A 14,108-nucleotide genomic window follows, 5' to 3' on the forward strand; every position below is an offset into this window, starting at 1 on the left:
CCAAAGCATTTCAGGCATCAGGGCGCTGCAGGTGGTCTAGAAGAATCTGTCCTTCCTTCCCCACATGCCTAGGTGGCCACTCCCACATGAACCATCAAAACACCAGGATGGCCTCACCTGCCTCACCTCCTATGGGGCAGGACTTGCCTCAGGCCAGGTATGAATCCCCTGGCCCGAGCCACTTCCTTTCTGCTCAGGGGTCTGTGGCTATGTTGTCCTAAATAACTTTCAAGAAAGTGTCTGTCGGAGTAGCCCTGGTCAGTAGTTCCGGAAGAAAGCAGTTTTCTTTGTGAGATAGGCTCTCTGTGTCCCCAGTTCCTGTCCAGTCACAGGGGTCAGTAGAAACCTCTGGAGAGCTGAGCAGAGTCTTGGCCCTCGGCCCCTCACCTCACAGGGATGTGCACCAGCCCATCCCCAGAAACCGGCTCTGCCCCCTTCTCAGACGATCATAGCCCTGGACACCACCATTTGAGGGCACCGTCCGTGATAGCCCACTCAGTTTCATGGGGGCTGCAGGGTGTGGGAGGCAGGCGGTCTCCAATCGCTCTGGCAGCCGGCGGTGTGGGAAGGTCAGAGCCTCGCTCCATAGACAAACAGCCCCAGTGCCTCCCGTGAGCGCTTCTGCTAAGCTGTTAAGCAGACCAGGCATGGAGGGACTGTGGCCACCCAGTGAGACAAGGGAACTTCTGCAGACGCATCCCCACAGGCCTGGGCTTTCCAGAAACAGGCAGCAATGGAGGGGGTGGGGGAGGTAACCAGGGGCACCGTTAGCAAAATACTCTTGGGTTCCTATTGCCCAATAAATCTTCCCCAATGGCTTTTCTTGGGTGATAAGCACTGATGAGGGGCATAATGAGGTTGAGTTATTATCTGCCACCTAACTTTTCCAAAACCCTAATCCCCTTTGCTATACAGAAAGGCCTTCAGGGAAAACTGGCATGAACAGACACGGAGTCAGAGGAACAGACCTTTTCAAAGGGTCTCAGGATCAAGGGAGGGAGAGGCCTTTTGGCTGGTATGGGATTTGAAACACAAATGAGATAAAGGTCCTGGGCACACAGGAGGTCTGCGGTCCCTCAGAGAAGAAATGGAGTAGATCCCACGGGGCTATAGTGGCCTCCACTCTCCCTCCTGGAGCTGCTCGGAGACCTCAGTGCCTTGCTACTCAAAGCAGGCAGGGAGGGTCCTTGGACCAGCAGTAGCAGCATCACTTGGGAGCTTGTTAGAAACCAGACTCTTAGGGCCCATCCAGACCTGCTGAAGCAGACCTGCATTTTAACAAGGTCCCCAGGTAACCTGTATGCACCTCAAAGTCTGAGGAGCACAGGTCTAGCCACCCAGGGTACTATCCGCTCCCCCACGGCCCCCAGGCTGGTTTTCCTGGGCTCTGGGCTGGTCTCTCTGCCCTCCTCTTATGCCACATCCCTCAGATCCTGTGGCTCTGCACTCTGCCAACCACCAGTTGGGAAATAAAAGTCTGACTAATTCATGCCATTGTGCAACTGAGGGTAACTCACATGCCACCAGACTCACGTAGCATTTTCATATTTACACATGAAAATAATCTTAACCCAAAAGCCGCATGGAAGAATGTGAATGGAAGAATGGAGCAATATCACTCGGGGGCCATGCCTTTGAACCACTCCAGGGGGCCAGTGCCTGTGATCCAGGCTAACCTTGGGGAGAGTGGTTTAATTCATTCCCTTCTCCCTCTTTTCTGTGGTTCTGCCTATCATGCTCCCATGGAAGAAGAGAGAGAAAAGCAAGGAAAGAGGGCAGGCTGAGCAAGGGATTCTGTGAGAAGCAGTGGGAGACCTGAGGATAAGTGTCTACTGAACGCCTGTGATGTGCTAGCGCCTGGTCTCCGGGGGAAGGCGCTGGCTTTGGAGTGGAACAGCCTGGGTTACCTGTGAGGACCCGGGCATGTTACCTTCGGTCTCTGAGCTCCAGTCTTTTTTTTTTTAAGATATGCTTTTTTTTGGTGAGGAAGATTGGCCCTGAGCTAACATCTGTTACCAATCTTCTCCCCCCCCCGCCTTTTTTTTTCTCCCCAAAGCTCCAGTACATAGTTGTATATCCTAGTGTACATCCTGCTAGTTCTTGTATGTAGGACACCACCACAGCATGGCTTGATGAGCAGTGTGTGGGTCCTTGCCCAGGTTTGGATGAACTGGTAAAGCCCAGGCACTGAAGCAGAGCACATGAACTTAACCACTATGCCAACGGCCCCTCCAGTCTTCTTATCCATAAAAAGTGCTCCCCAGTGGGGTGTAGTGAGGATTAAATGTCTATCGTGAGCCAGTCCAGAGTGTGCACTCAATATATGTCCATTTTCTGTCCCCTTTCCTGGCATGGTGCTGGAAAAGGAGAAGCTGAGATACAGCCATGACCTTCAATAAGGCCAACAAATGAAACTGGTAACCGTAAAAGGATTAAATACTCCAAGGCAATAGGGGATTAGATGCCCAAAGAGCAGCACAGCCATTGGCAGAGGCTGGAGGGGTCTACAAAGTCTTTGGGTGGAAATTGAACCAGTGGAAATAAACAAGAGATCACAAAAGTACACACAGCATGCACAGAGACTTGGAGATAAGACTGGCCATGCGTGGGAACCATGACAGACACAGTCAGTAGAGGCAGGCGAGAACGTCAGGGAGGACAGGAGAGGAGAGGAGGCAGGGAAGCTGAGGCCCGTGTATGGAAGGCCTTGGGAAAGCAGGATGAAGAGTCGGGATATTGCACTTTGATGATGCAGACAGTGTGGTGGAGAAGCACCACCGGACTGGGCCTGAAGCGTGTTCATGCGTTCAACGCACTCTCCTGCCCTTTCCTCCCCAGTTTCATTAAGGACTTCTAGACTCAGCGCTCCTCTTTGTTCAACCCCTTTGCAGTGTGCCTGAGAAAAGCAAATTTGCTTTGGTGTGCAGGTGGGACTAGAACCTAACACTACCGGTAGAAATGAACCATTCCTGGACACTCTCCGTATGCCAGGCTCTGAGGTTCTTCCTTGTGAAGGCCTTATTATTCTTCTCAATAATCCTTGAGGGCATGCTGTTTTTGCACCCATTTTGCATGTGGAAACTGAGGCACGCTCAGAAAGGTTAGGTAACTTGCCCATGGTTCCAGAGCCAGAGCCTACTCTGTTGGCCACTGTCTCCTTCCAAAAAAGCACCCCCCACCCCCAGCTGCTCTAGGGCTCAGAGACACACTGAACTCCCTGAGCTGCTCCCAACAATCCTTTCTCCACGTGGGCTGAAAGTCTTCAGCTTCATCGCAGCGAGGACGTGAGGATGGGAACACAAACAGGACCCTTTCTAGGAAGACACAGGGCCTGCATTTTAGTGTTCCTGCTACGTCCAGAAAGACAGTGAAGGGACAAGTCTGCATTCCAACATCACTGAATTTCCGAGAACACTGAGGAAAATCTTCTGCCGCCCCTCCGCCCCACCCCCAGGAGAGCAGACTCACGAAGAACTGACAGCATGCCAAAGAGGCCTGTTATATTCTGAGGATGGTAGGAGCCTCTACCGTGAGAAAGTCAGGGAGTCTCTCTCACTGGGGCCCATCTAGGTCCAGTTAGAACCGGGAATTGGAACGCGGGGCTGGCGCTTGAGGGTACAAAAAGGAAGAGGAATAAGAGAGAGAAGGCTCTCAATGCCATGAGCAGGCAGCCTTCCAGGAACGAACACTGCCCCCCAGACACTCACCCCTGCAGCTCGGCCATCACCTGGGTTAGACCCTAGGATTATTCCTCACTTCTCCCACCTCCATCAGGACACCATGAAGTGCTACCTTCTCGGAAATCTTATAAACCTTGTTGGCTGGTGGAAGGTATGCTAATAAAGCATTTTGTATTAATCATGTTTTTTATTTTCTGTATTTTACGATGCTTGGACATCTTGAGGCTTGCAGGCCACGGGGAGGAACTGTCCCTCCCAGGGTTAGCTAATTCCTAGAGACAGCACCAACTTGCCTATGAACACAGCTCTGACATGTAAACCAACCAGCCAAGTCCACACCCTCAACCATCTCCTTTATTCAACACATTCACACAAAGCCAACAATCCTCCTGCCCCAAATCACCTAAGCCTGCTCAGCCTTGCCCATTCCTTCACACAAAAACCACAAGAAAGGCTGTGTCCATGCTTTCCCCTCACCCTCTCTGCCTCCTGACCCTGGTGCTTCCCCGTGTGGCCCTGCATGGCCTGTTTCTAGGGATCTGTGAGCACAAACCTCTTCCTTTGTGACAGTCATTTCTGAGTCTGTGTGTCTTACCACGCTGGATTAAAACAAATCCCAGGTACATTTTAAAACACACTTATACAGGACCATTCTATAAACTCTGTTCCTGCCTTCTACACTGGAGCAGGTCGGGGTGAGTGGAAGGGAGGAAGGTAATGCAATGGGCTAGGGGTTTGCGAAACTTGACTTCCAGTTACAGTTCTGTAGTCTCTGTAAATCTTAGGTTCTTTCCTGGAAAACCCAGAAATTTTATTAGATGACTCAAGGTCCCTTCTAGGTCTAAATGTCTTTGGATCTAGATGGCTTCTAAAATACATAATGGAGCAATATATAAACGCCTATCATGTAATATGAAGTTAGAAGAAAAAACAGGGACAAAATTGCACCTATCCTCTAATCAAATAGGGCAGAAGACTGAAAGAAAATATACAAAGAAGAAAGTTTTAATGAAGAGGTGGGATTATGGATCTAAACGTATATTTCCAAGTTTAAAAAAAGGACCCAAAGTTCACATCCAGGCAGAGCTGGTCACCCTCCTCTCATCACTTCTGCACCCTTTACAGAAGCCCCTAGATTAGCTTCTAGGTGTCAGGAGTCCAAACGGGTCCCCCTGGGCTAAAATCAAGGTGTCAGCAAATCTGTGCTTCTTCTAGAGGCTTTACGGAGAATCCATTTCTTGCCTTTTCCAGCTTCCAGAGGTGCCCACGTTCCTGGGCTCAGTCCCCCGCTTCCATTTTCAAAGCCAGCAAAGGCCAGCTGAGTCCTTCTCACCCCCCTTCAGTGCCACATCTTCTCTGACTCTGACTCTCTTGTCTCTTTCTCTTACTCATAAGGACTCTGTGATTACATCTGACACACCTGGATCATCCAGAATAAGCTTTCCATCTCAAGGTCAGCAGGTCACAATTTTAATTCTATCTACAACCTTAACTACCCCTTGCCATTTGCATAGCATATTCACAAGTCCCAGGAATTAGAAAGGGGACATCCTTGGGGTGGTCATTTGTCTTCTCCAGAATCTATTCCTTCTAAAGAGGCCCAGAGCACTCCCAATACATCTTCCTGATTGCCCTTGCTTCTTGTCACCCAGTTTCAGCTGCATAGACACGGTAAGAGGAGGAGACAGACCTTACATTGTGATTTGCCTTGGGACCCTGTGGTCCCTTATAGAAAATACTGCCAGCCAGTGAGGCACCTCATAGTCCCTAAAGCTGGACATCCAGCCAGCAACCATATGTAGAGCATCTTCTGTCTGCCAAGAACTAAGCCAGGTGTTACGGGTGGTGTAAATATGAGGATGACACAGTCCCTGCTCAGGGAGCTCCTAGGCTAATAAAGGAGACGACCCACCCACATAAACATCCAAAATATAAAGCACGAAAGGAGGGACATGTGAAGCGAGGTGAGGGAAAGTGCCGTGGGCTGTGTCCCCATTCTGAAGGGACATTTGAAGTCTGAGGAGGTAGTGGTGGAAGAAGGGAGCCCAGGCTCAGCTCCAGCTCTAAATTTTTTTAAATTTTTAAAAATTAGAAATTAGTATAAGGAAATGCCCCTTGTTCTGTTCTTCTCCTTTCCTTCTCTCAATCTGCTATCTCCATCTTACTGATCAGAGTTAACTGCTCTATCGAGATATTAATATCCTTCTGGATTTTACTATATGCTAAAATGCTCAAATGTAAAATATCAAATAGATAACTTGTAGTTATTGTTTTACACAATGGGTTCATTCTCTAACTTTTTTTGCAACTTGAAGCACTCTCTGACCAAATTAAGGATATTTTCCCAAGCCAGTATATTGTGCATTTGTATATTTCTAGGGTAAATCTCTAAGTGTGGAATGTCTGTGTCAATGGATATACCCAGTTTTAATTTTGACAGATTTTTGCCAAGTTGCCATCTAAATATACAAAGTTGATTTACTCTCCCTTCAACTTGCTATGGGAACAGCTGCTCCTCCACACCCCTCCAACGCTGGACATCGTCCATCTTTTTAACCTCCGCCAATCTGATAGGAGGAAAAAGGGCATCTCAATGTGGTTTTGATTTGCATTTCTCTAATGATGAGTGTGGTTAAACTTTTTTTTAAACGTGCCTGTTTATGTTTTAAATCTTTGAGCCATCTGGGATTTATTTTGTTATAAGACTAGAACTTTATTTTTTCCAAATGGCAGCACTAGTTATTAAATAATTCACATTTTCCCCACTGATTTGAAATGCCACCCAGCTCTAAATTTTAAAAATGAAAGGAGACCATCTCAACCTAAACCTCACACCCCATACAAAAATTAATTCAGAATGGATCATGGATTTAAAAACGAAATGTAAAACCTTTAGGAGATAACATGGGAGAGCATCTTCAGTACAAGGGGAAAGCAAAGAGTTCTCAGGCACGACACCAACAGCAAAATCTGTAAAATAAAAAATCAATAAATTGGACTCCACCCAAATTAAAAACTTTTGTGCTATGAAATATCCTGTTAAAAGATGAAAAGACAAGGGGCTGGCCCCGTGGCCGAGTGGTTAAGTTTGCGCGCTCCACTGCAGGCATCCCAGTGTTTCGTTGGTTTGAATCCTGGGTGCAGACGTGGCACTGCTCATCAAACCACGCCGAGGCAGCGTCCCACATGCCACAACTAGAAGGACCCACAATGAAGAATATACAACTATGTACCAGGGGGCTTTGGGGAGAAAAAGGAAAAAAATAAAATCTTTAAAAAAAAAAAAAGATGAAAAGGCAAGCTAAGACTAGGAGAAAATATATGCAAATCATATATTCAACAAAAGCTTATATAGAGAATAGATGAAGAACCATCCAAACTCAACATCAAAAACCCAAAAGAGCCAATTATAACATGGCAGAATTGAACAGACATTTTACCAAAAAGAAGATATGGATGATAAAGAAGCACATGAAAAGACGTTCAATATCATTAGTCATCTCGGAAATACAAATTAAACATCAAAACCACAATGAGATATCACTGCACACCTATTAGAATGGCAAAAATAAAAATAATGATAACACCGCATGCTGATGACGATGTGAGGAAACTGGAACTCTCATACATTGCTGGTGGAAATCTAAAATGGTACAACCACTCTGGAATGTAGTTTGGCAGTTTCTTACAAAACTAAACTAAACAACTCAGCAGGTGCATTCCTGGACATTTATCACAGAGAAATGAAAACTCGTGCTCACACAAAAACCTGTACACAAATATTCATAGTCCTTTCATTCACAATAGGAAAAAACTGGAAACAGATCATTTGGTGTGGGAGAATGGTTGAACAAACTCTGGTAGAGTCATACAATGGAATAGTAATCAGCAATTAAAAATTATTAACTATTAATACATGCAACAATCTGAGTGGACCTCAAGGGCATTACACTTAGTGACAAAAGCCAGTTCCAAAAGGTTACACACCATATGATGTTTGATTCCATTTATATGATGTTCTCTGAATGGTAAAACCATAGAGATGGAGAAGAGACAAGTGGTTGCCAGGGGTCAGGGGTGGAGAGAAGGGGTGGGGGACACAAATAGAAAGAGAGAGCACAGGGAGTTCTTTCGTGGTGGTGGGACAATTCTGTATCTTGATTGTGGCATTATAAGAATCCATACAAGTGACAAAATTGCATAGAGCTATCCACACACACACAAATTAATGCCAGTTTAAAAAGGATGAAAATAAAATAAGCTCTGTAGCCTAGTTAACAGTAATTTACTGATGTTAATTTCCTGCTTTTTATATTGTACTGCAGTTATATGTCATCACGGGGGAAGCTGGGGGTACTAATTTTGCAAATTCTTATGAACGTACAACTATTTCAAAAAGTGTTTAAATTTTTTTTGAAGTGAAAAAAAATGAGAGAGGAAAACTATCTTTGCCAAAGACCTTCCCAAGGCACAGGATGTACAGAGAAGTTGCATAGATAAAAACACCTGCATACAGATTCACCAATAGTTAATATTTCATTCACTTTACCACATGGGATCTATCTATCAATCCATATCCTTGTTTCTGAACCATTTGAGAGTAAATTACATCCACCGTGGGCCTCCGCCCCTACATACTTTAGCGTGTATTTCCTAAGAAAATTCTCTTATATTCTCACAGTACTGTCATCGACTTCAGGAAATTTAACGTTGACTCAATACTGTAATCCATCGTTCCCATTCCATTTTTAACAGTGGCCCCAACGACGTCCAGCACAGAACCCCTCCTGGGGTCAGGCACCGCACTTAACTGTCCTGTCTCTTTGAGAGCCTCAGTTAGGGCCAGCTTTGCTGCCAATGTCTCCTCGTCACGGGGTCCGCGGAATTGTCATCTGTAAACTGGGATGGTAGTAACTCCCCCACCCATCTCTTTGTGAGTAAAGCTGCTGTAACAATCTATAAGAGCTAAATGGAGTATTTCTCTCCTCCATCACTATTCCCTTCTAAACTTGTTGTGGGTTGGAGCAAAGGAGACCCGCTTCAAGTTCTCAATCCCAGCCTGGGAAAACGACGTAGGGCGGAGGGAGACGAGCCAGGGGCAAGGAGAAGGAATTTGGAGAGGATTCCACTAGGGAAAAGGGACAGAGTCGGTGCGAAGGTCTCCCCTTTCCCGGCCCCTCACCTGGAGCGCGGGGCGGCCAATCGGCGGCGGGGTCCGGATCCCGTGGCCAATGGGAAGGCGGCGCGGCGCGCTCCCCCAGGGCTATAAGCGCGCGCGGGGCGGCGGAAAGTGAAAGTGGTGCGGGCGCCGCGGGCGCAGCCTGGGGCCGCTGCAGCCGGGGCCCAGCCGCCGGGATGCTCAGGGCGCCCGAGCCGCGGCCCGGGGAGCTGGGGGCGGCCAGCTGCAGCCCCCCGGCGGTGCCGCCCTCCCAGTCCAAGCCGCTCACCTCCTTCCTCATCCAAGACATCCTACGGGACGGCCCGGAGCGGCGCGGCGGCCACGGAGACAGCTCCCAACCCCGGCGCCTTCCGCAGCTCCCGCGCCGTTCTGCCCCGAAGCGAGACCCTGAGCCCGAGCCTGGAGGCGGAGGAGGCGGCGCCGGGTCGCCCGAGGACGAGCCGAGCGCCCGGCCCCAAACTGCGCCGGGGGAAGCCGAGACGCCGGCGGAGACGGAGCCAGGTAAGCCGGCGAGGCTGGGGAGGCCGGGCTGGGCCGGGCGGGGTTCCGCAGGAAGGCGGGCCAGCCTGCGGGCTGCAAGGACAGGCGGGAGGGCGGGTCCCGGGCGGACCTCCCGGAGCTCCGGCTGCAGGGATGCGGGGCCCCGCGGCGACAGGCGAAGGGACCTCACCGCCTCCTGCCGCGGGCGTGCCCTGGGGATTAAGCCTGAGCCCCAGCGTCAGGGCGGCCCAGGGGTCAGCCGTCGGCTCCGTGGGCTCTCGGCGCCCGGGCTCCAAAGCGGCCGCGCCTGCGGCGCCCGCGGTCCTCCGGCGTCCCGGGGAGCGCCCGACGCCGGCTCCGTGCCTCCGCGCTGCCTCCACGGCGCCAGGCCCGCGTACCTCTCGGCGGTTATAGTAACTAACATGTCACAAATAGCTGACAATAACTTGCTAGTGTTAATAAATTAGAGTTTGACCAGCAAAGACTCCCTTTGCTTCCCAATCCCATGGGCAGTAAAACAGTGAATTTGGGGGTCCCCTCTGGTCTGCAGGAAATATAACACCGTTGGAACATTTAGAGTAGACTTCATTTTCTTTCCTGTCACTTCATATGAGGCATCCTAACGCCTCGTTTAGAAAAAAAGGGGATTAAGCCAGAGAATGAATTTGCACTTAGCCCTGGCCGCCTCTCCCATCACACAAGCCCTTTCTTGCCACCCGGATGTTAACACCGGATGCCTTTGGGTCCCGCTTTACCAGGTAGTTCGTTTCTCAGTGCCTTCCCTGCCTCCCCTCTGCGACCCACCTCAGCACGCATTGAGGATCCCTATAGAGCTCTAGTGGACGATGAGGCAGGAAGTTCTATCACTAACCCCCTCTTACTTTGGGTTCTTGGTGACTGTTAGAAAACTAATACATAATATACATATTCACTCACTGCCCACTCCGGAGAGTTCCTCAGTCATGTGAAAAAAGAGAAATGTATCCAAGATGACAGTGGGCTGTTTGTTCACTCATGGAAGAGATAAGGTGGATGGAATTCTGTTCTCTTCTCTGCTAACATGTAACTTTTTCCTTCCCATCCCGCCCTCTCCTCTCCAGATAGGCACTTGGAGACTTATCCGTCGGACTGTGAAAACACTTCGGGCGCCTCGCGGGGCCTTCCCCAACCCTCCAAGCAGCCACAGAAGCGCTCGCGTGCTGCCTTCTCGCACACTCAGGTCATTGAGCTAGAGAGGAAGTTTAGCCGCCAGAAGTACCTGTCAGCCCCGGAAAGGGCTCACCTGGCCAAGAACCTCAAGCTTACCGAGACCCAAGTGAAAATATGGTTCCAGAACAGACGCTATAAGACCAAGCGAAAGCAGCTCAGCTCGGACCTGGGCAACCTGGAGAAGCCCTCCTCCTTGCCAGCTCTGAAAGAGGAGGCCTTCTCCCGGGCTTCCCTGGTCTCCGTGTATAACAACTATCCTTACTACCCCTACCTGTACTGCTTGGGAGGCTGGAGCCCGGCTTTCTGGTAACGCCAGCTCAGATGGCAACCATGTGTGACCACAATCTGCCTTCCCCAGGCTGTCTCTCTGGAAGGCCAAAGCGGCCAGGTGAGGGAGGACCCGGGAGCAAGGGGCGTGCAGACCAAAACTGTTGGAGATTTGCATGGAAATCCCAGAGTCTTCGCTGGTGGACCAATGAAAGATCTGGGACAGTGAATAATTTAATATCCAAATAGTTCCTGTACACATAATGTGGGTCGTTTTTGCTCTTCAAGACCTGCTGTCAGTGGGAAGGATAAAATCAGATGCTGTTTCTAGCACTTAGGATGATTTTGTCTGAGCTGTCCACATCACTTCCGAGGATTCCATTCCTGCAGCTCCATCCTCCTGTGTAACTGAGTGTCGATGCCGAAAGAGCAAACCTGGTGGGGGCAAGGACAGCCAGGATGAGGATCGTCTCCTACTGAGTTAAGCTGAAGTTCAGAGGCCTCTCGTTAGCCTTGGAATATGACCAACGTTTCTCTCCATCCCTGTTAGAGAAATCTCGCAGAGAAACCGTCATGCTCAGTGCAGATTGGCAGAGGCTATGGGGGTGGGTAGGAGGAGATGAAAATATAAGCTTCTGTTATTCCTTTTTAAGTAATATGCCAACTTAAGTATTTACAGGGTGGCCCAAGTAGAACAAGAAGCACTCACCGTGGTTTTAAGACAAGCTGTATAAACAGAACTCTACCGCGAGGGTTGGGCCCGGAGCAGGGCTGAGGAACAGTGCCGGGCTCCTGCGGGGGGGCATTGCAGTTCATTAGCAAAAGGTAGAAATGCCTCTTCTGGACTTTTTTGTGCTGGGCCTGAGAATTTAGAATGAGAAGTTCCTGGGGTTTTCAGGCTGTAATTCGTACCACATAATGACAGATCACAGACTTCTTTACTGTGAGCTCCTTCCTTCCCGCCTTCTTGTAGTTTTTGTTCCTTTTCCACAGCAATCACCCACTGAAGGGCTTCTTTTCAGTCCAGACTTTTACTCTGGCTGCACCTAACAGTTGCCTTCCTATTTAGCCTGAGATCTGGTCTACCTTTTTTTTTCCCAAAGCTTTATCTCTCCTGGGTTAAAAAAAAAAAAAAAGTAGGGGGCAGATTCTGAATTGGCTCAAAGACATGCATTTTTTTTACACTAGCCATTCTTATTTCTTTCCTTTAAAAATATACAACATTAAATCCCAAATCCTATTTAAAGACTTGACACTCTAGAAGGTCACTACCGCTTTCCTAGGACTTTCTGGTGGCCCTGTTGTTACAGTTTAAAGTCTGCCCACCTTTTGGGATCCCTGCAGCAGAGGGGTGGGAGGCCCGGGCTTTCCCACAAGAGGAAGAGCACGGTACAGGAGGACGCCTCGGTGCCGGGAGCCGTCTGGCCGAAGTCAAGGGCTTGTGCGTGGGGCCTGGGGAAAAAGCCCCTAGGCCTTGCAGAGCCTGGCCCCTGAGCAAGCTGACGGGCTGATAGCCCTTCACAGGAAAAGGCTAAGGAAAAGGAAATAGTTTCCAAAACAACGTTTTTGTGGCTTCCATCACCAAACGATGCAACTGTCCAGATACTTTGGCCACTGTGTTTAACGCCGATGAAAAATGGGTCCCCAAAATGAGTCACTTGTGACTTCAGAGGGAATGAGAAGAGGGCAAAGGAGGAAGGTGGCCACCCTTCTGTTTTCATCCTGCTCTCTCAGGTGACCTGGTAGAGAGAAGATGTCAGAATAAAAAAAGCCAGTTAGAATGAGGTGCCCTGAGGCCTGGAAATCTCTTGATCCCACTACTTAATTCTGTTTCGTGAGAAACCTTTCAATTTCCTCCTGTTAAAAGGGCCAATTCACTGTTGGTGGCAAAACTGCCAAAGTGGATAGAAAGTTGGCCCGTTTCTCCCCATTTTCTATGGTTGGGGCTCCACGCTGAAATACTGTTAAATGCCCTGCTGCCAACAGCACTAGCGGCACCGAAGGCAGAGAAGCCTGAACTGCTTGCTCCTTTTCACAGGGCTTTTCAGATAAGCATTCGGCACTCCTCTGCTCAGTGCCCGCGGCTCCCACCCTCAGACTTTAATTCTTTCAGCCTGCAGTTCTGCAAGTGTTCAACATTTTACTGTGAGGTATATTGTGTTGCAAAAAAAAAAAAAAAAAGTCTTAGTTTAAAGTTATTTGGTTCGTGAATCCATCCTGCTTTTCTCCCATTGGAACTGGTCACTCACCCATATCTGAACTGGTAAAACAACATTTGAAGAACCAGTATGTCGGTGTCTGACAGGTGAGCTGGAGGGTGTCTCGGACCACTTCACCCGGACAGCCTGTTTCTATCTTGTTGAAGACATTAGTTTGGGTTCTCCACATGCGTAACACGCTCTGCTCTGATCTCTAACATAAAAGCCTGTGACTTGAAGTTCAGTCAAGCATCCCAGCCAAACTTTATTTTTCTATGTATTTTTTGCAACATATGAGTGTTTTTAAAATAAAGTACTGTGTCTTTATTAGACATACCTGCGTGCGATTTTCTGTTTCCAGAAGACTGCATGCCGTTGAGCTTCCATACGTCTGGCTGCCATGTGCTCCCCCCACAGCCCGCCTGACACATCTGTGGAGACCAAAGAAGCAACAGCAGGAGCTTAGCTGCAGCAGGTGATGGTCCTTCTTTTGTAGATACACTGGCCTGCGTTCCTGGGAAGTCACGGGGTGGAAGAGACACTCTGCCTTGAGTTTAATAATCAGCTGCCCCAGCCCTGATACCTTTTGTTTAAATAGAGAACATCAGTGTTTACTGACGTATCATAAAGACCCTGAAGGGAGCACCAGCACCACAGAAATACTTCTTTGAAAATTCCCCTCTCGTCGTCCACCAGCCCCTCGTACTATGGCTGCTCCCCTGGCCCCCCGGCACCTGCATCTCCCTGACAATGTCACCTTCATTCAGGGCAGACAGAACTCTTGCAAGCAACACCTTTGAGTTGGAATCACAAGTATTGAAAATAGATTTAAAATAAAATCTATAAATAACACATCCTTCATCTGCCTGCTCTTAAACCTTCATTAATTTTACCAGCGGAGTGTCTCACGCGCCTGATTACCGGAGAGAATTGATGGTTTTGTTACCCCCTCCTTCAAGGAAATAGAAGCTTAGAGAGCAAGGTGCTTACTCTAGGTAATACATATCATAATTTCAAAGTTTGCTCTAATCCTTTAAGTACATTGTGCACACAGGTGCGGCCTCCCGGAGCATGTTCACATCGCGAGGTTTAACT

At 48.8% G+C, this 14,108-nt stretch overlaps 1 protein-coding gene across 1 annotated transcript; it reads left to right on the plus strand.

Annotated features, from left to right (window-relative positions):
* Positions 1–8,970: 8,970 nt before the first annotated feature.
* Positions 8,971–13,345, plus strand: NKX3-1 (NK3 homeobox 1). The gene is made up of 2 exons (XM_014860808.3): positions 8,971–9,360; positions 10,440–13,345. The coding sequence occupies exons 1-2, from the start codon at positions 9,036–9,038 to the stop codon at positions 10,856–10,858; spliced, it is 744 nt and encodes a 247-aa protein (XP_014716294.1). The 5' UTR covers positions 8,971–9,035; the 3' UTR covers positions 10,859–13,345.
* The last annotated feature ends 763 nt before the right edge of the window (positions 13,346–14,108 follow it).

The sequence above is a fragment of the Equus asinus genome, chromosome 3, assembly GCF_041296235.1.
Source record: "Equus asinus isolate D_3611 breed Donkey chromosome 3, EquAss-T2T_v2, whole genome shotgun sequence".
NCBI lineage: Eukaryota > Metazoa > Chordata > Mammalia > Perissodactyla > Equidae > Equus > Equus asinus.

Excerpts from the sequence above, each read along its gene's own strand:
- NKX3-1 (XM_014860808.3), top strand. The coding sequence starts at position 9,036 with ATGCTCAGGGCGCCCGAGCCGCGGCCCGGGGAGCTGGGGGCGGCCAGC. Across the intron at positions 9,361-10,439 it reads GCCGGCGGAGACGGAGCCAG|ATAGGCACTTGGAGACTTAT; the intron begins GTAAGCCGGCGA and ends TCTCCTCTCCAG.